This window comes from Talpa occidentalis, unplaced genomic scaffold (genome assembly GCF_014898055.3).
Source record: "Talpa occidentalis isolate TD23 unplaced genomic scaffold, MPIMG_talOcc4v2.1 talOcc4.5, whole genome shotgun sequence".
NCBI classification, from domain to species: domain Eukaryota; kingdom Metazoa; phylum Chordata; class Mammalia; order Eulipotyphla; family Talpidae; genus Talpa; species Talpa occidentalis.
This window is the reverse complement of record NW_023604861.1, coordinates 99,394,089-99,418,448: the sequence shown is the minus strand read 5'-3', so window position 1 is coordinate 99,418,448 and position 24,360 is coordinate 99,394,089. Positions and strand designations below refer to the sequence as shown.

The following is a 24,360-nucleotide window of genomic DNA, read 5'->3' as shown; positions in this document are numbered from 1 at the left end:
AGGTCTGGTTTGACTGTATTATATTTGTTCTAGGTTGCAGTTTGCTCCATTTCCCAAGAATTATAATTTCTACTCTTAAACACTTTTTTCTCAACATGAAGCAGCTAACAAATCAACTTTGAACCTTAAGCACTCTGAAAAACGTAGCATGCATGTATTCGGTTGATTTTCTTTTCCTTCCTAAAAATAAGTAACTCCTTAGCATTGTGTTATTTGTTGCTGCATAATGAATTGCCACAAATAAAGTGGCTTACCACAGTGCCTGCTTATCAATGACTTGTAGTTCTGTAAGTCATATAAGTCCAGAAATTCTTTGCTCAGGCAACATGTCAGCTTGACTAAGTCCTGGGTTAGAAACTAAGGGAAAATCCATTTCCAAACTTGTTCAAGATGTTGACAGAATTTAGTTTCTTTTAGTTGTAGAACCAAGGTCCCATTTTATTGGTGGCTTTCCACTAGGGACCTCTCTCAGTTCTTTAATACACCTACATTCCTTATCCCATTGTTATAGGGCAGCCCCGATATTGAACAGGTTGCCTGGCTGTGGGTCCTCACCCGCGCGCTTAAAAGGGACTTATTAATACTCCACTACAGGCACACACAAAAGGTTAATAAAAGGTTTATTTACAAGGGAAAAGGAAATAAGGAAAATGTACAACTCAGGGAGAAAATAGGGAAATAAAGTCTTTAATGCGTCCTACCCAATCCGCCGACCTGGAAACCCAAAAGTACTCTCAGAACCGGCCGGACGCTGCGAGCTGGCAGAGAGCCAAAATGGGGGAAACGCCCTCCAAAGCCCACATGTCTGGCTTTATACTAACCTGGCTGCTTAACCCCACCCTTAGGTCCCAGCCACCTTCCCTTTGGTGGTGATGGGATTTGGAGTTCCCAGTGTCTTTGGCTTTGGCCTGGGATGGGGGTGGAGTCCACAAAGCCTGTATGGAATTAGCTTTAGGACATCCTTTTCCCCTTAACACCATCTTCAAAACAACAATAGTATGTCTTATCTTCCTTATGCTTCAGATGTCTTTGCTTCCTTTTCTGCCACCAGTAGAGAAAATTCTGCTTTAGTCATATCATTGAGTCAAAACCTCCTGGATAGTCTTTTTAATTAACTCAGTCATTTCTAATCTCAATTACAATGTAAAATCCCTTTTATTGTGTAATATAAGTAAGCACAGGTGTGGTATCTCTTCATATTTACAGTCTCAGAGATTAGAGCAGGAAGCTGTGGGGTGGGGGTTGGGGGCTCTTTTAGGGTTTTACCTACCGGAAGTGAGTAATAGCCAAAGTTTTACTTATAATCATTTTTGAGGGTAGTCTGTAAATTTGTTATTTAAAAAAACACTTTGACGAAACATTGGATCTCAATAAATTTTGAATTTGAGAGACTATATTAAGCTTTTATACATATTAGGCTTCTAAAATAATTAGCTAAATTGCAAGTATAAGAGGAGAGCAAGTGAATGAAACCTAATTTCATCTTTCCAGGGTTTTACTTTGAAGAGATATGACTAAATAGCTAAAAAGGAACTTTTTTAAGCATTTATGATTTTTACACTGAGTTTTTTACATTTCTCTTTTCTAAAATGTCATTAGCTAGCAACTTCTAGAGTAAAAAAAGGGCATATAATTTTGACTATTTTTAATTTATTTTATGAAAAAGTAATTGACAAGTCATATTTTAATAATAAATTTAATTTTCTGTGATACTAATGGAAAACACATCTTTTCTAAGCCATTTCTTCTATTTTTATTACATAAATTATTTCTTAAAGTGATAGTTCTCTCAAGCTATTTTTATAATTCTTACCTAAAAGACATTGTCACAATTTTTGTAAATGTACTAATAGTTTCAAATATAGCATCCCAATGCTGGGAGTGACCTGTGTACATCTAGTCCAGTGCCCTCATTACACAAATGAAGGTGAACCCCAGATGGATTTGTCTGGTCAGGCCGATAGTGACAAGAGCCAAGATGGAATCAGGTATTCTCTTGGCCCACCCAGTGATTTATATCATATTAAGCTTTAGTGTGCAGCTTATATGCTAACAATCTGTAAATAGAGAGGCACTTGTATATGAATGCTAATAGAGAGGCACTTGTATATGAATGCTATCACCTAGTTTGCCTTGCCAATATCAGAGACATGTTGAGTTAAAGAGCAAAATAATTAGACAAAAGTGGAAACAGTTTAAAAATAGTTCACAAGCACTACAGGTTTTATTTTAACTTGTTAATTTACTTTGCTATTTTAGGCAATGTTTTGTTGTTTCTAAACATCCAAGCTTCATCCTTGTTAGCAACCATGGTTTTTACTTTTTTTAAAATATTGCTATCTGAATGCAGGAACTAGACGTAGACTTACGAACACAGATTTTTACAGGGGGTAGATAGGCAATATAAATGAGAGAAACAGCTCAAGTGGAATGAAGGGTGATCTTTATGCTTGTCCCATTCAAAGGTATCTGCCCCCACTTGACTGTAGCCAGTGGTTGCTATTTGGGGTGGTAAGCCCATGAGCAATTCTGATTTCCAAGAAGATTCAAAAACAGGAATTTTTATATGGTCTCTCTAATTTGAAAATAAATTCAGTTTTAGAAAGGCAGTGGGGACCAAACAAAGCAAATTAAAGGCTACCAATCTGACATTTATAAACTGGAGTCTCCCAATGGTATTTCTATATATGAATCTTAGTTTTTCTGAAAATTCTTCAAAATATAAATTAATAGATATGTATGACCAAGCAGTCCCACACTTAGGCACTTAAAAAACATAAAATCATTAACTCAATTTATATGCTGTACAGTGTTCATTGCAGCGTTGTTTAGAAGGTAGTATGTGCAAGCAATTTGTGCCCACTGATAGACATTTAGATCAAGAAGATATGATATAAACACACAGTGGAATACTATCAACTGCAAAGAAAGACAAAATGTTGCAGAAAACAAGAGTTCAGGGGAATTATGTCTAGTAAAGCAAGTAATAATTATAAATATCAGACATTTACCTAGTGGATCCACAGTCAAGGTATGGAATTTAACAATAAAAATAATCTATACCTACCAAAGTTTTTTTTTTTCACTTCTTGCTTTCCATCTTTATTTCCAACAATAAGATATTGACTCAAGAAGCTCAAAAAGTGAAGGGGAGATTTGTAACGAGCATTTGGAAGAAATAACTTATTTCCATTTCAATTTTATGCTTATGATAAAAAATAAAATACCTGTAGGGGAAAATGAAAAGCTTTCATGCCTAGAAGAGCAAAACCTTTCTAATGGTTAACTCTAAATTGCCTTTGTCATCTTCAGAATTTCTAGTCATATCTTACTTCTTTAGCTGTGAACACCATCTGTAACTTAGTTAAGGTCTTAGTTATTATTAACCAATATCATCTTTACATTAACCATTAAGAAATATAGAAAAGCATAATAATTGTTTAAAGGCTAAGTTTTACTAGTTGTATTTTAACATAATCCCCATACTAATATTTTGATTTTAAATCCTCCTGGATATAAAGGAAAATAAGAATAGTAAGGAATATGGTTGTATGACAATTTATTACTTTGTTTGTAATTTCTAATAATTATTTATAATTATCTGTTAATTAGCTATATTTAACTCATTAAAATTAGATCATTTTAGCCTGCAATTTAGGCCTATTCATTTTTCATAAATGTATTGTTGGCATAAAATGTCTTTGTATCAAAAATACAGACCTTTAATACCTATTTATGATTTCTGTAGCAGTTATGGAAATGGGATTCCTTACATACGTTGGTAAGGAATGTATGTTAAAATAAAAACTTTCCTTAATTATATTGATTAGTTAATTAAATTTACAGACAACTGAGGAGACTTTCCTTGGCTTCTTGTGATACACTAACTGTCCCTATAGATGTGGATTTATGACTGGGTTTTCAGTTGTATCCTGTTGGCCCTTGTGTCTGTTTCTGTTCCAGTACCATGACATTTTGATTATTATATCTATGTGGCATAGCTTGATGTCTGAGAGTGTGATACTGACATTGTTCCTTTTCTTTTTATCAGAATTACTTTGGCTTTTCAGGGTCTTTTGTGATTCTATATGAATTTCAGTAACATTTGCTCTGTATCTTTAAAGAATGTCTTTGAAATTTTGGTAGGAAATGCATTGAATCTATATATTACTTAGGTAGAATGGTCATTTTAACAATGTTAATTCTTCCAATCATGAACAGGGAATATATATCCATTTCTTTATGTTTGTGTTTCTTTTTTTTTTTTTTTAAGATTTATTTATTTGTTTGTTTGTTTGTTTGTTTATATTAGCACTGGGTAAAGTCAGAAGCGTGGGAGGGTAAGAGAATTCACCAGAACCAGAGCAGGGAAGAACAGGCAGACTGACAAAATACACTGCTGAGGAGAGCAGTGGGCGCTGCGGGAGAGGTCTGCTCACCATGTGGGACCCTCGCTGCTGGCCTGGGATCAACCCAGCACTGCAGAGGCTGCAGGCAGCTTCTCAGCCCAGCGCTCAACCTCTGCGCCACTAGGGGAGGCCCATATGTCTTCTATTTCTTGTAACAATGTCTTTAAGTTTTCTTTGTATAAGTCCTTCACCTTTTTTGTTAAGTTTATTCCTAGGTATTTAATTCTTTTTGATGTAATTGCAAGTGGGGTCTTTTTCTTATTTTCTCCCTCTTCTAGCTCGTTGTTTCCATATAGGAAAGCAAGGGATTTTTGTTTATTGGTTTTGTAACCTTCCACTTTGCTAAACAGATGTATTGTTTCAATTATTTTCTTAGTGGAGTCTTTAGGGTTCTCTGTGTATATTATTATCATGTCATCTGCAAATAGTGGTAGCTTTACTTTTTCCCAATTTGGATTCTTTTTATGTCCTCCTCTTGCCTAATTACTTTAGCTAGTTATTCTAATACTATGTTGAATAGTAGTGGTGAAGTGGACATCCTTATCTTATGCCAGATCTTCCTGGAAAAACTCAGTTTTCACCATTGAGAAAGATGTTAGCTGTAGATTTGTCATATATGGCTTTTAATATTTTGAGATATGTTCAGTCTACCCGTTTTTCAAGGGTTTTCTTCATCGAGGAATATTGTATTTTATCATGTGCTCTCTCAGCATCTATTGATATGATCATGTGGTTTTTATATTTTCTCCTATTGATTGATGTTGATTGATTTTTCAGATGTTGGATCATCCTTGTGTCCCTTGTATAAGTTTCACTTGGTGATGGTGTATAATTCTTTAAATGAATTGTTAAATTCGGATTGCTAAGATTTGTTGAGGCTTTGCATCTATTAGGTAGTTTTTTGTTGTTTCTTTGCCTGGCTTTTGTAGTAAGGCAGTGTTAGCTTCATAAAATATATCCGGTGTTTGGAAGTATTTCCTCTTTCTCAATTTTTGAAAAAACTTGATCAAATAGGTTTTAGCTCATCTTTGAAGGCTTGGTAGAACCTACTTTTGAAATCATCTGTCATGGACTTTTGTTTGGTGAAGAGTTTTAGCTACTGTTCCAATTTCCATGTTTGTGATTAATCTGTTCAAGTTTTCTTCCCCATTCAGAGCCAGGTGGTTGTATATTTCTAAGAATTTGTCCAATTCATCCAAGTTATTCAGTTACTGGGCACACAAATGTTCATAGTAATCTCTTATAATCCTCTGGATTTCTGAGATATCTGTTGTAACTTCTCTTTTGTTTCTGATCCCTTTTCTTTATGACCCTAGCTGGAGGGTTGTCTATTTTGTTTATTTTTCAAAGAACCAGCTTTTGGTTTCATCAATCTTTTGGACTTTTTTTTATTTCTACTTTATTTCTGCACTATTTTTTTATTATTTCCTTTCTTCTGCTGGCTTTTGGTCTTGTTTGTTCTTTTTCTAGTTCCTTGGTAAAAGATAACATTATTTGAGCTCTTTTGTATTTCTTGATATGGGTTTCTATTTCAAGCTACATATTAGAGAATTTTCCTGCTTGCTTTTTGTGGTTGATTTTTTTTGTGGTTGATTTCTAGTTTAATATCTTTATGGTCAGAGAAGATGCTTGATATGATTTTATTCTTTATGAATTTTTTGATACTTACCTTGTGACCCAATAAGCGATCAATCCTAGAGAATGTCCCAGGTGCACTTGAGAAGAACCATCAGATTTTTGAGAGTTCATTGCCCTATAAATGTCTGTTAAGCCCATGAGGTCTAATTTTTTGTTTATGACTATTGTGTCCTTATTTATTTTCTGTCTGATTAATCTGTCCATTATTGAGAGTGGGGTGTTGAAATCCCCTGCCACAAATGTGTTTTTCCCAATGTATTTTCAAATTTACTAGTAACTGCTTTATATATTTTGATGCTCCTTTGTTTGGTTTGTATATATTGATGCGTTGGTCCCTTAATCATTATAGTATCCATCCCTATCTCTTATTAACTTTTTTACTGGAAATCTGTTTTATCTGATCTAAGTATGGCTGTTCCTGCCTTCTTTTGGCTCACATTTGCTTCTAGTATTGTTTTCCAACCCTTTATTCTGGCCTATGTTTATCTTTGTAGCTCAGATATACTTCCTGGTGACAACAAAAGTAGAATCCTGTTTTTTAATCCAGTCAGACATTCTGAATTCATTCCGTTTACATTAAGAATGATTATTGATATATGAAAGTCTGTTGCTGCCATTTTGTCCTTAATTTTATGGTTTTGTTTTCTTGTTCAGTTCTTTTTGGATATTCTCCTCAAGTTTGATACAAAATTGTATCAAACTTCTTGGGGAGAGAGATTTCTGGTGTTTGCAAATTCCTTCAATTTTTGTTAGTCTGAGAAGGCCTTTATTTCTCCTTCATATCTGAAGGAGAGCCTTGCAGGATTGAGTATTCTTAGCTGGCAGTTTTTATCTTTAAGTATTTTTATCAGATCATTACATTGTCTCCTTGCCCATAGTGTTTCTTAGTTTTTTTTGTTTGTTTGTTTTTGTTTTTTAAAGATTTATTTAATTAATTTATACAAGCACTGGGTACAGTCAGAAGCGCAGGAGGGTGAGAGAATTCACCAGAGCCAGAGGGGAGAGCAGAGCAGGCAGACTGACGAAGTACACTGCTGAGGGGAGCAGCAAGCGTGGCAGGAGAGATCTGCGCGCCATGTGGGACCCTCTCCAGTGGCCAGGGATCAAACCTGCACTGCAGAGACTATGGGCAGCTTCACAACCCAGTGCTTAACTGCTGTGCCATCAGGGAGGCCCTGTTTCTTAGTTTTGTTGATTTTTTTTCTATTGTTTTTCTGGTCTCTATTTCATTTATTTCTGCCTGGTCTTTGTCATTCACTCTCTTTTGGCAACTTTGGGCTTAATTTGTCGTTGTTCTTTTAGTTTCTTGAGGTGTAGTGCTGTGTTATTTATTTGTGATCTTTCTATTTTCTTAATACAGTCTTGCATTGCTGTATAAGGGTACATGCTTATGACAATTTCATTGTACAAACATCATAGAATGTACTTACACAAAGATAGATGATGTAGCCTACTATATACCTAGGCTATATATAGGGACCATTGATGTATTTGCAATCCATCATTGACTGAAAAAATTTTTTCACTGAGCACATTTCTGTGTGTAGTTCTGAGTTTTGACAAACTCATAAAGTCATGTAATCAAAGGTTGCTTTAGTTTGCTTATGGATTTACGGTAGTTTCTATACCACTGGTTGAAAAGACTGCTTTCTCATTGAAATCCATTGCATTTTGTTAAAAATAAATTAACCTGTATGAGAGGGTGTGTTTATTGGATCTCCTCTATTAAGTTCTAATATGGTGTATGTGCATGTGTGTATAATATTTGTATTTGACTAGTAAGTCAAATATACCAATACCATACTGTCTTGGTTACGCTAGTTTTTTAGTAATTCCAAGATTCAGGATTGTTCATGTTCCAGTTGTTTTTTTCAAAATTGCTTCATTCTTCACATTAGTACAATACATTTAACTAAAAACTTACATGCATTTCATCAGTATTTCTGTCATTGTACTTTTTATGTTTCAAGATCTTATTTTGCATTATATTTCACTAATATTTTTCCTTAGACTGATTTCACTTCAATTGCATTGTGTTTTATATATATATATATATATATCAGTTATATGTATATCTATATTATAGGTATCCGTTTATGGAGAATTAATATCTTAACAATGTTGAGTCTTCCAATTCATGAACAACATATATCTCTCCATTTTTAAGTCTTCGATTAGTTTCAACAATGTTTTAAGCTTACAAAATATTTCTTTTGTGTATGTAATTAAAAAACTTCTTTTAAAAAAATTAAAATTCCAGTGTTCATGTGGAAATAAATTGATCACTATGTTGACCTTAATGCTTATAACTTTATTAAACTTTTATTATCTCTAGGAGCATTTTTAAGATAGCTTTAGGATTCTTTGTATAGATAGCCATGTTGCCTATGAATAAAGACAGATATTTTTCTTCCTTTCTAATGCTTTTTATTTCTTCTTGCACTGACTACTACTTCCAGTACAATGATAGCTCTCATGAAAGAGTACATCCTAGCCTTGATCCAAATTTGTGGTGGAAAGTATTCAGTCATTCACTATTAAGTATGGTAGCTCTAGATTTTTTTGTAGATGCTTTTCATCAGATTGAGGAAGTTCTGTTATGATTTACTAACTGATTTGCTGAGATATTTAAGAACAACTGGACAAAGAATTTTGTCAAATTGTTTTATGCACCTATTGAAATGACCGTATTTTTTCTTCTTTAGTGAATGGTTGTCATCATTGATTTAATTTTCTTGTAACTTTTTTTTGTGGTAACATTGGTTAACAACATTGTATGTTGTATGTATGTGATTGAGGGGAATAGATTTATGCCTCTTCAGATGTAAGGTGCCACACCATGATTTCACTTTTTTCTGTTTAACTAGAATTAAATTGCCAGGATAAAAACCACTTGGTGATCATGTATTATCCTTACTATATATTGACTGCTTTCAGTTTGCCAGTACTATTCATAAGGAATACTAGCTTGTAGTTTTCTTGTCACATCTTTGTCTGCTTGGTATCAGGGTAATGCTAGACTTACAAAACAGAATGGAAAATGTTCTCTCCTCTTCTGTAAGCTAGAAAGTTTATGTAAAATAGATATGCTTCCTTTCTTAAATAGTTGGTACTGAATTCTGCTATTCCACCATTGAAACCATGTGGAGTTGGGTTTTTCTTTATGGGAAATTTTTTAACTACAAATTAAATTTCTTTTATGGATATGGGACTGTTCTTAATCTCTTCCATTTTGAATAAGCTTTGGCAGATTGTGTTTTTCAAATAATGTGTCCATTTCTTCTAGTCAATAGATTTATGAAATTTGTTTGTAATATTTCTTTACTATCCTTGCGTATATATAAAGGATATGTAATGATCTTCACATTTCAGTTTCTTATATTTTTGTCATCTTAATTGTAGTCATACTCTCTAGGGTTTTATCAGTTTTATGGACCTTTCTGAAGTATTAGTTTTTGGTTTCATTAATTGTTCATTTTTTTCTGTTTTCTATTTCGCTGATTTCTGTTCATTCATGACTTTTTTCATTTGGCTTGCTTTCACTGAATTTTTAACTTTTTTAGTTTCTCAAGATAGAAATCCAATTTACTGAGTTTGGACTTATCTTTTCAAAATAAGCATGTAGCACCATAAATTTCCCCCCACGCATTGCTTTAATTACAGCCAACAAATTTTCTGATATGTGTTTTCATTTCCAATTGATTAAAAAAAATTGTTAACTTTCCTTGTGACTACCATTTTGCCCAATGGATTATTTTAAAGTATCTGTAATATCAAACTATTTAGGGATTTATCAGCTATCTTTCTGAAAATGTTTTACTTTTTATATTGTCTAGAGTCTATAGCTTCCAGAGTTTCTATCTGCACAGATTAGCCCACACTCTGCTTTTAGCAATGTATAACTTTTAGCTGAATTCATTTTACCTTCCTATATGGTAGCCTCATCTTTTTAGCCTCTGCCCTGGGTAAGCCACTACTCACATTCCATTTCTTCGTGGAGGTGATTATCTCTCATTAGATTAGATACACAAACTCTGTAATGGGTTCAAGAAAAGTTATTTTGTAGATGACTATTTTTGTTGTCAATATGCAGGAAAAATGCTCTTTTCAGCTTTCTATATCCTAAGGTGAAGCCACAACATTCATGCCATGTATTTTAAGCTACAATTTGGGAAGCATTTTAGAGTTCAAGTCATAGGATTAGAATGAGAGAGGTTAATAACTTTACATAGCTTTTTAAGACTTTATTGTAGACAGAAATACAATTGCAGTCTCTCAAACTTCATAAAACAGCCTATGTTACTTCCCAACTGCAATGACATCCTCAGACTTTGCAAGATATTAGTATACAGTGATACCCCTGCCTTCTTTCCTAATTTAAGTTGCTGGCACATTTTGTGCTTCATATGAATGAGTGTCATCGAGATCAAGGGATTAAGGCCTGGACTTACTTCTTTGGAATAGTACAAGTTAATGCTTTAATAGTAGAGCAGTGCATCTATATATAAAAGGCTCAGCTTCTGCTCAGCTTCTGCTTGATTGTCTGGTGATGAAACAGTCTAAAATTAGGCACTTCATTCCTGTCTAATGTTTGTTGAATGAATAGAATCCAAGAAAACCATCCATCTGTTGTACAGGGTTTTAAACTAGTAACTGACAAAGATATGGGACATCCATTATAGAGACATCTTTTTTATTATTTTCCATTGCAAAATAGTTTGACTGAAGGTTAATGTATGGCAATGTTTCTGAGGTATTTGTTTTAGAATACTTTAGTGGACTAATTGTGGTTAGTTGGCATGATCTGATTTTTTGGTTACTAATTTAAGTTTATTCATTGCTTTTCTTTTTCAGAAAATTCTTCCAGGAGGAAATACATCATTTGATGTAGTTTTTCTTGCAAGAGTAGTGGGAAATGTAGAAAATACTTTATTTATTAATACATCTAATCATGGGGTATTTACTTACCAGGTAAGAAGCTGAATTAAAATTTTCATTTGTTTTATAAAATATATTCATCATTTCTGATTTGTCATGACAACCTTTTAATAACTCCTCAAAAAAATAGAGAATAGTAGAAAATTTAAGAGTTTAGACTTAAAGCATCTTAGTACTGTGTCAGTAAATATCTCTATTCAAATCAGGCTATGAACAGATGATCTTAAAGCTACAGCTGACATGTTAATATAAGATTGATAGGCAACAGAACAGTAAAAACTATTCTCACAGTAACTCTATTTTTTTAATTTTTGCTGTTTGCACAGTTAAGATTACTTGTTAATAGTTTTAAGATTAAAACATGCATGCCTGCCTTTCTTTAGTAAATATGTTATTTTAAAAATTTTGTAAGCTTATTTTTTATGTAGAATGTTTAATTTATTGAAGAAAAATTCATGTTTTGTGAATCAAGATTTTTGTGTGTCAAGTTTATCAAGATTATTAAGAGTAATTGCTTATGTGACACTATACTACATATTTTACATGTACTTCTACCTATGTTATAGATACTCTTATTCTCATTTTTTAAGTTAAAAAATGAAGTTTAGAAAAGTTAAATAATATGCCCAAATTATGTTACTAGTAAGTTGTTGAGCAGGAATGAAAATCTATGTCTTTGTAACTGTAAAGAGCATTTTCTATACCACTATATTATACTGCCCATGGAACTCAGTTATTTAAATCCTTACTTAAATACTGCCTTACTTTATAGTTCGATGCTTTTATTTTTGAGCATTTCTTCTCTAGTGCCCAGAATTTTCATATATTTTGAAAATTAGTGTCAGAGTAAACATTTCATTTTAACCAGAAACCATATTGTGCTTATTTATTGTGAATAAGTTTTTAGTGGTTGTTTAATAGTCAGTAAATTTTTGAATACCTATATAGATGAATAACTTGAAGTGCTGTATAGATGACACTGAGTTAACGGAAAGAGTCATAAGAATATGGAAAACTCTGCCCTGTAGAGGCACCCCTACCGACCTAGGTGGTCATAGCCAGAGAGGACTACTTTGGGTCATGATCAGGTTGTGTTCAACGTGAGCCTCAGTGGGCAGCTGTCCCTCTGTACCTCTCCACATCTGATCTTTCATGAAGTCTTCCTCCTAAATACATCTAACATCTATCTACCTCTTTCCGTTTTACTGCTGCTGCTCTCTGCCAAGCTATCATTATCTCTCCCTGGATTACACAGTTGCCTTCTAATTGACCTTTCATTCCTCCCCAATCTCTATCATAGGAATCTTATTTGAACAGAAATCAAATCTAGTCAACTTCCCCATGCAAATTCTTGTTTTCCCATTGCTCTTAGAGCAAAATGTAAACTTTTGATCAAGACCAACAGCCTTTTAAGGTCTGATTCACATATATTTACCACCTCATCTTTACCACCTCATTCCATTTGGCCTCCTTCCATTTAACTCCTGGTCTTCAAACAAGCGAAACCCTTTCCTAACTTATGCCCTTTGCCTATACATTTCCCCTTGCCTGAGTACACTCCCAGGACTGGCTTTTTCTCATCTTTCAGTTAACAGCTTTTATTACTTCCTCAGAGAATATTGCTGTCACCATTCTCTCTAAAAGAATATTCCCATTTTGGGCCTTCCTGGTGGCGCAAGGGGTTAAATCTCAGCACTGTGAAGCTATCTGCAGCCAGTGCAGCATGAGTTGATTCCTGGCCAGGGAGCTAACCCATGGTGCAGCAGAACTCTCCTGTCTTGCCTTCTCCGCCCCTCAACAGTGTATTTCAGTGGATCTGCCTGTTCTGCTCCCCACTCTGTCTCTGGTGAATCCTCTCACCCCCTGAACCTTTGGTCTACACCCCAGCTCTTATATGCATAAATAAATAAATCTTTTAAAAAAATTCCTATTCTTACTATAAACAATTACTGTATATCACTTTACCCATTTTTTAAACCTTATTTTTTAATCTAGTCTTACCCTCGTATTAGAATATGTTTCACTAGAGCAGGTACATTATCTTGTTCACTATTGGATTTTTCACTACTGTATATATTTGTGCCTAGCACACCATAGGCATATAGTAAATGTCATTTGATCAACTGGCTCACCCTTTTTAGTCAACCCAGGGCCTTCCCAGGTGGGAGTGACCTAGGACTGGGCTTGACAGTGAGATTATCTGTGTCCCAGATCCATCTCCTGATTGTTCAAGTAGAGAAATCTTTTGATTCCTATTTCCTTTTGTCTCTCCCATGACCTCTTGAAAGACTACTATCATTTAATTTCCAGTATATAGCAGACATCATTCCAAATTTATATAGTAAATCAAATACGTAGCCAAATAAAGTATAGAAACTGTATGTTTGTTCTTTCTAAAAAGAGTTAAGAACTTTCCACTTAAATTAGATTCAACAGTTTTCCCTCTCTCAGTCAGTTATAGTTATAACCATAGAAATTAGTCATAGAGGCAACTCAAATTGAATTTTCTTTCTCCTTTGAAATAGGTATTTGGTGTTGGAGTTCCAAATCCATATCGATTAAGGCCGTTCCTTGGGGCCAGAGTCCCTGTGAATAGCAGTTTCTCACCTATAATAAATATACATAATCCTCACAGTGAGCCTTTACAGGTGAGTTTACGATGGTAATTTCAAATGAACTTAAATTTGATGGAAATTAGCACTTAGTATGGAGTCTGTCTGTTATAGTTTTCAACACTGTTTAAAATAATCAGGTTTTATATAGATACATTGATGAGGGATGTTCTTTTAATGCAGCTTGCTATAGTCTGAAATTTGGACTACAAAAGAGCAGATATTGAATTTTTGGAAACTTTTTTAAAATGACTGACTTCTTTGGTATTGCAGTTTAGGCAGCTCTGCATTTAATTTATTTTAAGAAGTATTTTCAGCTACATATATCTGGCACATTTCTTAATATCTACTCCTCTGACCCAATATATTTTTTAATTTTGCTTTTATTGAGATAATATTGGTTTACAGTATTGTATAGGTTTCAAGTGCATAGTTTCTCACCTCAGCAACTTTATATATCACACCATACTGTAGGAAAATAAAGTGTTAATGTTGTTTTGCCGGGGACATTGGAAAATGTGCGACCACCTTTTGGCCTCCTGATCCAGGAGCCTGGCCAGCACCCGGACCAGGAGCCAAAAGATAGGGCTGGTTATGTAACTGTTCGCGATGTCCAGGACCACCAAGAAATATGGCTGGTTATCTAACTCCGGGGCGTCGTGCACGGAAACGTGACCAGCTCACCATGAATCCCTGAGCTTGGATACTGGCCATATCCGACCTCGGGAGATAAAAACACAGTGGTCGCCTAGCTGCTGCTGCTTGCAGCTGCTGGACGTGGATACGTCTCCCGTGCTGTTCTCCGGAGTGCTGACTCTTTGCCTCTGTGATGCTATTCTCCGGAGTGCTGACTTTTTGCCTCCGTGATGCTGTTTTCCGGAGTGCTGATTCTTTGCCTCTGTGATGCTAATTTCTGAGGAAACTGTACAGTATGTATGCATGTTCATCGGTTTGGTTGGATTTGGGGCACTGTTTATAATTTTGCTCTCACATCGCCTCTGTTGCTCACAATAAATCCTTTTTCCTTTAATACGGTGTGGTCATTGAATCCCACGGAATCGAGCCTCCCTCAAACACCTGTGCACAGGGCTAGCAATTATATTTTATTGCTAGTTACACATACTCATCAACAAATGTCTGTAGTCACCATCTACCCATCCATTCCACAACCACTACTTGTTCAGCCCCAACCCCCGGTAACCATCATTCTTTTGTCAAAGTCTGTAGGTTTATTTTTGTTTGGTTTTGTTTGTTCCTTTGAATTCCACAAATGAGTGAAATCATACAGTATTTGTCTTTCTCCTTCTGACATATTTCACTTAGCATAATCCCTCAAGTCCCTTCCATGTTGTCACAAATGTAAGATTTCATCTATTTTTATTGCTGAGTGTTGGATTTCATTTCTGATTTTATTTGATTTGAGTCTTTTTTTTTTCATTAATGAGTCTTATCAAAGGTTTGTCAATTTAGTTATTTTTTTTAAAAAAAGCTTCATTTCATTGATCTTTTGTATTCTCTTTGGTTATTTCCAGTCTGAATTTTATTGTTTCCTTTTTATTCCTTCCTTCTACTGACTTTAGGCTTTGTTTGTATTTCTTTTTCTAGTTCCTTTCAATGTAAGGTTAGATTGCTTGAAATTTTTCTTGTTTCTTGCAATTAGACTGTATTGCTATAAGCTTCCCTTTTAATACTGCTTTCACTGCATCACAGAGATCCTGGTATACAGTATTTTTCTTTTTCTTTTTCTTGAGATGTTCTTTGATTTCTTCAGTTGTTCAGTTACATGTTGTTTAAATCTCCAACTTTCTCCCAACTTTGACAGCCAAAATGGTTTTAGTCATCCTCAAATCGCAGTCAGAAAGTTCATAAATGAAAGGGACACCGTGAGGGAGACGAAGAAGAGATGTTCAGAGCCCCAGTGACTTCCAACTAGATTACATTTGTTGCCACTGAAATTTCTAGTTGTATTGTCTTTGTGGGAAGGAGATGTGGTTGCTTTCCTGAATCATAATACTCAAAACCAGAGGCCCCAAAATTCTTTAGGAACAATATTGTAAGACTTAACAATAGCTTGAAAGTAACAGATGGAGAAAAAAATACCACATATTGTGATAAGCTATAGAACTTAGGCAGCATGGTTTTTGTCATCCTCGAAACCCTTGTAGGATTGTTCATAAATGAAAGGGATGATGAGGGAGAACAAGAAGAAATATTCAGAGCCTGCATTGTGACATGTGTGGGGTTTATATGCTAAAGTAGCAAAAAAGAAGTTTCTTCCCAACACCTGTTTGATTTTGGATGAGGATAGCTACTAATAAGAATACTCTACCCATTTTAATTATTTTTAGTTAGATGGCTTATCACTAAAGGAGGAAATTACAAAAAAGAAGAAAAGCATCCTGCTTTTACACAGGAAAAGTGTGTTATCTTCATCATCACTCTGTCATTATTCTTTTGCCACTTTAGATAATGGTGTATTTTCTCTGTTCTGGTTAACTTTATTACAAATTTATACAGAAACCTCATTAGTTCTTGCTGCCTTCTTTCCTTGACTGTTTTCAGTGAAGAAATAAAAACTTGTTTTTCACTCTATCAGACATGCTGTAGGAATAGCAGTAGTATTGCAGAGCACACTTGGTGTGGTTGACAGATCATAGACTGGGGGTCTTGCTTCCTACTTGGAAGAATGGGGGTTACAGGATTCAGCAAATATTGGCCTATTGGCTAATAGAAAATTGTCTTAGTAGCCTTCCAGTTACTGCTTTTTCTCTTCTGCCTTTGAAATCATGGAGCTATTTGTTATCTTAGAATAGTTATCTCTTTGAATTCAATTATGATTTTTTTCTTTTGTTTATCTAGTTTTTTTTCCCATTTACAACATTTTAATTCAAGAAGACTTCCCATGGTAGATTTTACCAACACACTGAAAAGCAAAATGAAAAACCAAAGTTGCCCTCTTAGAACCAATATAGGTTGTGTATGAAGTACACGTAAGTCAATAGTTTTAATATTTTGTATTATTAGTCTTGTTCTTTTTTTTTTAAGATTTTTTTTTAAATTTATACAAGAACTAGTTGCCAGAGGTGTGGGAGGGTGAGAGGACCCACCAGAGACAGAGTGGGGAGCAGAACAGGCAGATGGACCAAAGACACGGCTGAGGTAAGCAGTGGGCGAGGCAGGAGAGGTTTTCTGCGCCGTGTGGGTGTCTCCCTGGCTGGCCGGGAATCGAACCTGCACTGCAGAGGCTGCAGATAGCCTCACAGTGGTGCGTTCAACCCACTGCGCCCACCGGGGAGGCCCCATTAAAGACTTGTTCTTAAACTTAAGAAAATATCTGGGCCTCCCCGGTGGCGCGCAGCGGTTGAGCGCTGGGTTGCGAAGCTGCCTGCAGCCTCTGCAGCGCCGGTTTGATCCCTGGCTGCTCCCCGGCCACAGGAGGAGGGTCCCACATGGCACACAGACCTCTCCTGCCGCCCACTGCTCCCCTCAGCAGTGTGCTTCGGTCCTTCTGCCTGCTCTGCTCCCCGCTCTGGCTCTGGTGAATTCTCTCACCCTCCCGCGCTTCTGACTGTACCCAGTGCTTGTATAAATAAATAAAAATAAATCTTTAAAAAAAAAAAAATCCTAAAGCAAGAAATTGCATCAATGTAGTTCAGTATATAACATAAACACATGAATATGTTCTCACTAAAAAAATTTTCAAATAAATAATTTAAATGTGAAGCAAGAGTCCCCTTGAACTTCCTGCCTTTTAATCTAGCACTGTCTGCTAGGACTTTCTATGATGATGAAAAAGTTCTGCATCTGCTCTGTCCAGTGCAATGACAGACAGTTATTAAGTATTTCATGCTTGTACATATATGTCAGAATTCCTTAAATCAAGCATTTTAAATATATATAGGATATTGTATGTCAATTTAAACTTCGTTGGAAGAGTTTCTTTACATAAAATATGTTTTATATATATTTTTGGCTTCCTTTAAAATTTAGTAAGTTGAGATAGATAACCCTGGGCTAAAAAGCAGCAATGTGTTTCTTTCCTGGTTTTAACATAATCTTTCCTTTAGTTTTATTTATTTATTTATTTATTTTTATTTATGTCACTTAGATTTCAGGATTTATTTAATTTTTTTAGATGATCAAAAGTTTTTTTATTTTTATTTTTTTAATTTTATTTTTATATTCCCCATATAATTGCAACCTCCTTATTTTGACCCCAAACCCTCCTTTCCCCAGTCCCCCCCCATAGTGTGTCTCTGGTTCATAGTTGTTTGTTGATTTTGATTTTTTTCTTTCTTATAGTTATAATTTAGTCCTTTTCTGTCCCAATTTCCTAATTCCTTTCCCTATTATTAGTATTCTACCTTTTAAACTTATGTTTCCAAACGTTGTTATGTTGCCCTTGATTCCTTGTAACATTAAATTAAATAATATGTGATATTTTCTTTTTTTTTTTCAGAAAAAGTTCTACAGTTACCCCATCACTTAAAATACTGTCACTATTAATGTAATTGTTGCTATAGGGGAACACTGTAATAAATGAGAAGGTATATAATAATACTCAGAGAAAAATGCATTAGTAGATGCATTACTTCAACAGTAACATATTCAAAAAGCAAAAACCTTTAAACTTATACTAAAATTCTGCTATTTTTCTTGCTTTGACCTTTGTTTATGTACTCCTAGGGGACTTCTGTGATAAAAACAAGTGGAGGTTTTCCACCCATTCTCTTATTTCATACCAAATTTGCCTTTAATTAAGTACATTCTTTCTTTTAAAGAGATAGAGTTGCCTACCTTAAAGGAAAGCCTCTATCCAAATGACCCACTTGATGTCTAAGTATTTATCCAAGAGAAAAGAAAGCAGATAACTACTCAAAGACTTAAATAATGCAACCATTACTTATCTGTAATGACTTATCTGTAAAGCTGAAAACAACCCAAATTATGGCATCTCCATAAACTCTAAACGACATGAATTAATAATACATCCAACAATATGATAGGCCTCAAAGAAATTGCACTGATTAAATGGGACATAAGAGCACAAAACTATGTGATTCCATTTATGTCAAATCCAGAAAATACACTCACTGTAATGTAGAGTGGGTGAGAGCAGCTCAGTGGTTGTGTAGAGATGGAGGAGACAAAAAGGGACAGATGGTTTGCAAAGGGCATGAAAATGGATGGGAATGGAGAGTATTATGCTAAATGAAATGTCAAAAGGAAAAAAGACAAATATTGGATGATTTCATTCAGATGTAGGATCTAGAAAAACAAAGGAGCTGACAGAACTAAATCACAATAAACCCTAGAACTATAACTGCAGAGTTCAGGCTGCTGTAAGGATGGGAACAGAAAGGGGGGGACCTGATGGTTGATGTTAAAATCATCAGTGTTTCACCATCATGTGTGGGGTGTGGTGACGCACGGCTGAAAGGTGTCAGCCTAGCACCCTAAATCAGACAGTGTTGTAAGCCAGTGCTACCAATACCATGTTACTGCACTAAAATAAAGACAAATAAATATTAAATCTCTAATTTAGAGTAAATATTCAATCAAAAAAAATCACAAGTATAGTTACAGGCTGCAGAGGTATTAATAGTACCTGATATCTTGCCACCAGTAGAAACCAGTTATTTGTATACATTATTAAATATTGTTTGATATAAAGAACTTGTGTTGTGTTACTATAAGAGATAATTTTTTTTCTAAAATTTGATCATTTCCATAAACTATTTCCTTTGGAAAAAATCAAAATAGGTGTCCCATCTGTGAAACAGCTATATTATTTCTAAATTTAATATTTTAAAGTTACCTTGTTTTAATTTAAAAATACCATTATTGTTTATACATAGCAGCACTGATCGCAGCGACATGACATGATCATTTATATCTGCAAATGTTATAAAATTTTTCTGATACACAATTAGGGTGTCAAACTTGTTTCTATATAACAAGTTACTCTTGCATTGAGAATATGATTTTGAAACTAACCATCGTGTGCTCTTTGTCGCAGGTTGTAGAAATGTATTCTAGTGGAGGAGATCTTCACTTAGAACTTCCAACAGGTCAACAAGGAGGTACTAGAAAGCTGTGGGTGAGTGCTAACATATTTTCTCTCGTGTGCTTACATGAAACCAATTCTTTTCTTAAATACTCCAAAAACACTTAGTTCCTTATCATCAGAAGAAATATGGTTAACTTTTCCATAATTATTCTCTTCATATTATTACATTTATATCAAATACTTTTGAAAATTGGATGAGAAAGCGAGAAAAAAAATATAAGTTATTTGTAGAAAGAGCAGTAAGCAAAATTGGTGGGAACTTTAACCCTCTGTGTGGAAAGAAGATTTCAACTATTCTTACTTAAAATTTTATTGATAAAGTTGTCTCTGAATATCATCATTTGTAATGTGCTTCACACTACTATTTTTTTTAATCCTGTAGAAAGGATCCATTGTATTTCTCAAGGTAGAGAATTAATCATTCATACTTGTTAGAAGACATGGCACTGAAGAGGGAACATATTAAAGCCCTTATAGTGACTTCGAAAATTTTTAATTCTTAGGTGATCTATATCCATGCTTAATATTGTTTAATGTTTAACAGTAATTTGTGCCAGTGCTTAGAGAACCACTTTTTTTTTGGAGAATAATGGCAAATACTAACCAGATTAATGAATATGTAGCAACTACCTTAGTCATAAAAGTTCCTGCCATAGGGGAGTTTTGTTTTGTTTTTTGTAAGTCCTCTACGACACTTTAATCAAAGAAGGGAAAGACATGTAAATGCAGTTCTTGTTCCAGGACCACTCAAGTTGCTGCTCATCCATAATTAAAGACACACTGACTATACCATTATGAATAAGTTCTAAAGATGAGTTTCTTTATTAATTGCTCTGTTAAACACATGTATTCTGTTGATTCTGTCTTCTGACCAGCCTTAATCAGAGAAGGAATATGAAAGGGACATTTTAGGATGTTGGCTTGAATATTGAAAAACAAATTTATCAGTCATTTGGTTAACATCAAAAATAGAGAAACACAGTAGCAGATAGTAATATGCAAAGAATAGTCCATTTAAATCCTTTCACAAAAATGTTTTATATTAAATTTATAGTTTGAAAAATTTGTGGGATAAATTATAAAACTATGCTTATAGTTATATTAAGCATAAATTATAAAACTATGCTTATAGTTATATTAAGCATAAAACTATGCTTAATATAATTAACTACAACCTGCTAAATTTGTATTATAATTCTAGAGAGGGCTAAGAATTTACTATGAAGTATAATTTGTGCCTAATAAACAATAGAATCAGCTTTCTAATTAGTTAAGAACTATAACAAATGATAGTACAGATATTATAATATTTTGATAATTCCAGTGGCCACAAGAAAAAATGCTGTGATTATTATTCCTACAAACCTAGGACAAAAAAAAGTCAGTTGGCTTTGACCTCAACCCTTGCCCCTTTGAGTGCATTCGAGAAACCCCAGTGACCAAGTCGGCTCTCTAGAGATGGAAAAGTGGATGGTCTACCTTAGTGACCCCAGGAGGGGGTCCAATCATTTTTTCCCTATTTTGACACTAAATAATTAACAGATTAGAGGTAAGAGAAGACCAGTAAATTCTGAAACACAGGAATTTTCCAGAATATGCCAAAAGGTATGTGCAGAGAAATTCTGGTAGTCCCACAGAAGCCAGTGGTTCTAAAACCAAAAACAAGAAAACAACTATACTTCAAAAAGACTTTTTTTTTTTCAATTGCGTCTTCCTTGAGTATATGTGTGGGGTTTTTTTTTTTTTTTTTTTTTTGCAAAGGTCTAAGAACAAATGCCTTGAGCCTTCCTGAATGCAGTTGGTAAACTGGATTTGCTTGGGGAGCTCTATTTTGTTTGATTTTTAAATGAAGGGAAAGCAGGATCTGAACTCTTTTGGTTGTCATTTAAAGAGATTCCTTCAGGCTCTGGAAAAGCATTTCGTGCTCATGGAGATATTTCTGTTATTCAGAGAATTTCAGGACTGAATTATATACCCAAAGCACCACCAGTACATTAAAGAATAACTGATATTATAAATTAATGATAATTTTGCAACGGACAGCATATTTTCAGATAATTTTATTTCATTTTGCTCAGTTTTACATGCCATATTTCATCAATTCTAAGATGCAAGTATTTTCAAACTTTAAATCCTCCAGAACTGGAGTGTTATGATCAGTGGAATATAATTGTTTAATTGGCACTGTATTTTATTTTTAGTGGGTATATAAAATAATAATTTATTTGTCAGTGTAAGTTATCTTATTCAATAAACTAGAATGGGTTTACCACATTACATTATGTTCTTTAAACTTATCAGGAAATTCCTCCTTATGAAACTAAGGGAGTGATGAGAGCCAGTTTTTCATCTAGAGAAGCAGATAATCACACAGCCTTCATAAGAATAAAGACAAATGCTTCAGACAGCACAGAGTTTATCATTCTTCCTGTTGAAGTTGAAGTTACAACAGGTTAGTGGAAAACTGAAGAAATTGAAGTTTGTTTAGTTTTTAATACATCCCACTCTGGCAAAATAAAATATAATTGTTTACTTTTCTTTTCCCCAAGCTCCTGGAATTTATTCCTCCACTGAAATGTTAGATTTTGGTACACTACGAACACAAGGTAAAAAACAAACAAAAGACAGCCTCTTTATCGGTCTTCAAAATAATCTCCATATTCAATACTGAATGATTAATTCTTTTGTAATTCAGCTTTGGAAGTTATTTCTCAGTGGGTTGCATGATCTTAAATAAACCTCCTTTGAGGAAAGCAAGATCATGGGATAACTTCCATAAAGCATTTCTAAATGGAAAATTGAGGCAGATTAGATTTCTGGATTTTTTAATCCAATTCCCCACCTATTCAGTTATGTAGAAATTATTTTTAAAAATAATAATATAAAGGAAATAAAAGGATTTACTTCTCAATTTTTGTTTAGGTATGTATTATGCAAATGCATTGTAATGACAAAATGTTAAAAATTTGACCCAGATTAAGAATTGAAATTCTAAAATTGAAATAAGTAAAGGATTTTTTAAGAAAAAAGTAGGAGTACTTGTAACTTTGGGATTTCCAAGGGCCTATTTTTGAAAATTAGGTTTGGTTTAAATGTGAAAGTCTTACATTGCACATTGTTTTCTTTACTAAGCTTCATTGAAAAACTAAAATGTTAGTAATAATATCTAATTTCACTAAAAATTATACTTTTTTTTGTTTTTTGATCTGGTTGTTTAGGAAAGTGCAGTTTTTACTAATGTGATTGTCACTCTGTTTCACATTCTAAAGAGAGTCAGTCTGATAATTTAGTAAGATAAAGATTCTAACTTGCCTTATAAAGCACACCTTTTTAAGAAATTTTTTTCTTAATTTTAACAGATCTACCGAAAGTTTTAAATCTTCATTTATTAAATTCAGGAACAAAAGATGTCCCGATAACTGTAAGTTTTTCGTATTTTTTTTCCTAATTTATATATTCTTTGATTTTTCTATTCATTTTAAAAATAAACTCTTCTTTAAAGGAATTCTGTTTTGTGGTGACGGGGTGACACTTTGGTTCCACCTGTGATATGAGAAACTACTCTGCCTCTAATCACCAGACTTTAAGGATGAGAAGGAAAGAGTAGACGATCTTCTCCACACTAAGTTTGAACCAAAGTTAATGACACTCCCATTTAGACAGAATCATATAAGAAGCTAGTAGATTCTGATAAATCTTGCGCAGTGTGTTCATGTATAAAGATAAAACAGGTTATACAGATTCCATGAGGTTGTTAGACTTAAGGTATGGGTTAGTAGAAAAAGGGAGAAAAATTCAGATGAGTTTTGGGAAGAGAAATAATGAAGCAAATATACTAGGTAATGGTAGAATGCTATTAACATTTGTTACAAATACCCCTTATAACTGGCAGCTATTGTAGTTTCCCTACTTACCACACTAAAAAAGGGTTTCTCTCTTCCGCTCACACATACACACAGAGCAAGTGATTTTTATGCCCCTACTAGTGGAATTGGGAAGCTATTAGATGATTTCTGGCAAAAAAAAAAAAAAAAGGTAAAAATTTTTATTTGGCCCACAGCCTCCCCTGGGAAGGTTTCCAAGATATATACATATGGAATATTGGAAAAGAACTCTGATAATGGGAAATAGATCAGATGGACTTGAAACGTAAGGGCCCGTTGTCCCTCCATGGCCAAACCCAGAGTATTACCACCAACTGGTCGAGTAGAGACCAAAGAGAGGACATATACAAACACCAAATGAGGAAGCAAGAGATGTCATCCTAGATAACCACATTTTAATGCAATGAGCTAGCTTACTACTAAGATAATTATCCCAGCAGTATCCTGATAGCAGTGAGAAGGAAGATGTTCTGCCCACTGGTAGTAAAAAGCAGTGTCTCTCTAATTATTATATATAACACCAACTTTGTTCCCTGTGATTGCAGACAGAGTGCAAAAAAGGAACCTTTTTTCTTCACACTCTTCTCTGGTGCCTCTTGTGACTTCAAGGGGCTGCCCTTTATTAACTTTATCAGAGTCTGCCTTTCTAAATGTGCTGATAGGGTGGGCAGGGAGCTAAGGGGATGAGCCTAGGTGACTGGTAGGGATCTGACTGTGCCTGTGTTAGCAGGTGTGCCTAATGAGTGTCACAGAAATGAGGTGTTCCTTTGGATAGTGAACATCAGGCTTTGATGACAGGTTTATAAAGT

The 24,360-nt window shown here is 34.4% G+C and overlaps 1 protein-coding gene across 2 annotated transcripts in view; it reads left to right on the top strand.

Moving 5' to 3' along the window:
- TMEM131 (transmembrane protein 131) overlaps nucleotides 1-24,360 on the top strand; it is a 138,852-nt gene that overhangs the window by 58,244 nt on the left and 56,248 nt on the right. For both annotated transcript variants that reach the window (XM_037527898.1, XM_054701883.1), the window contains exons 6-11: nucleotides 10,902-11,018; nucleotides 13,511-13,633; nucleotides 19,617-19,697; nucleotides 21,969-22,119; nucleotides 22,217-22,273; nucleotides 23,027-23,088. In XM_037527898.1, coding sequence (XP_037383795.1) covers nucleotides 10,902-11,018; nucleotides 13,511-13,633; nucleotides 19,617-19,697; nucleotides 21,969-22,119; nucleotides 22,217-22,273; nucleotides 23,027-23,088 — 591 coding nt within the window. The remainder of the gene's footprint in view (nucleotides 1-10,901; nucleotides 11,019-13,510; nucleotides 13,634-19,616; nucleotides 19,698-21,968; nucleotides 22,120-22,216; nucleotides 22,274-23,026; nucleotides 23,089-24,360) is intronic.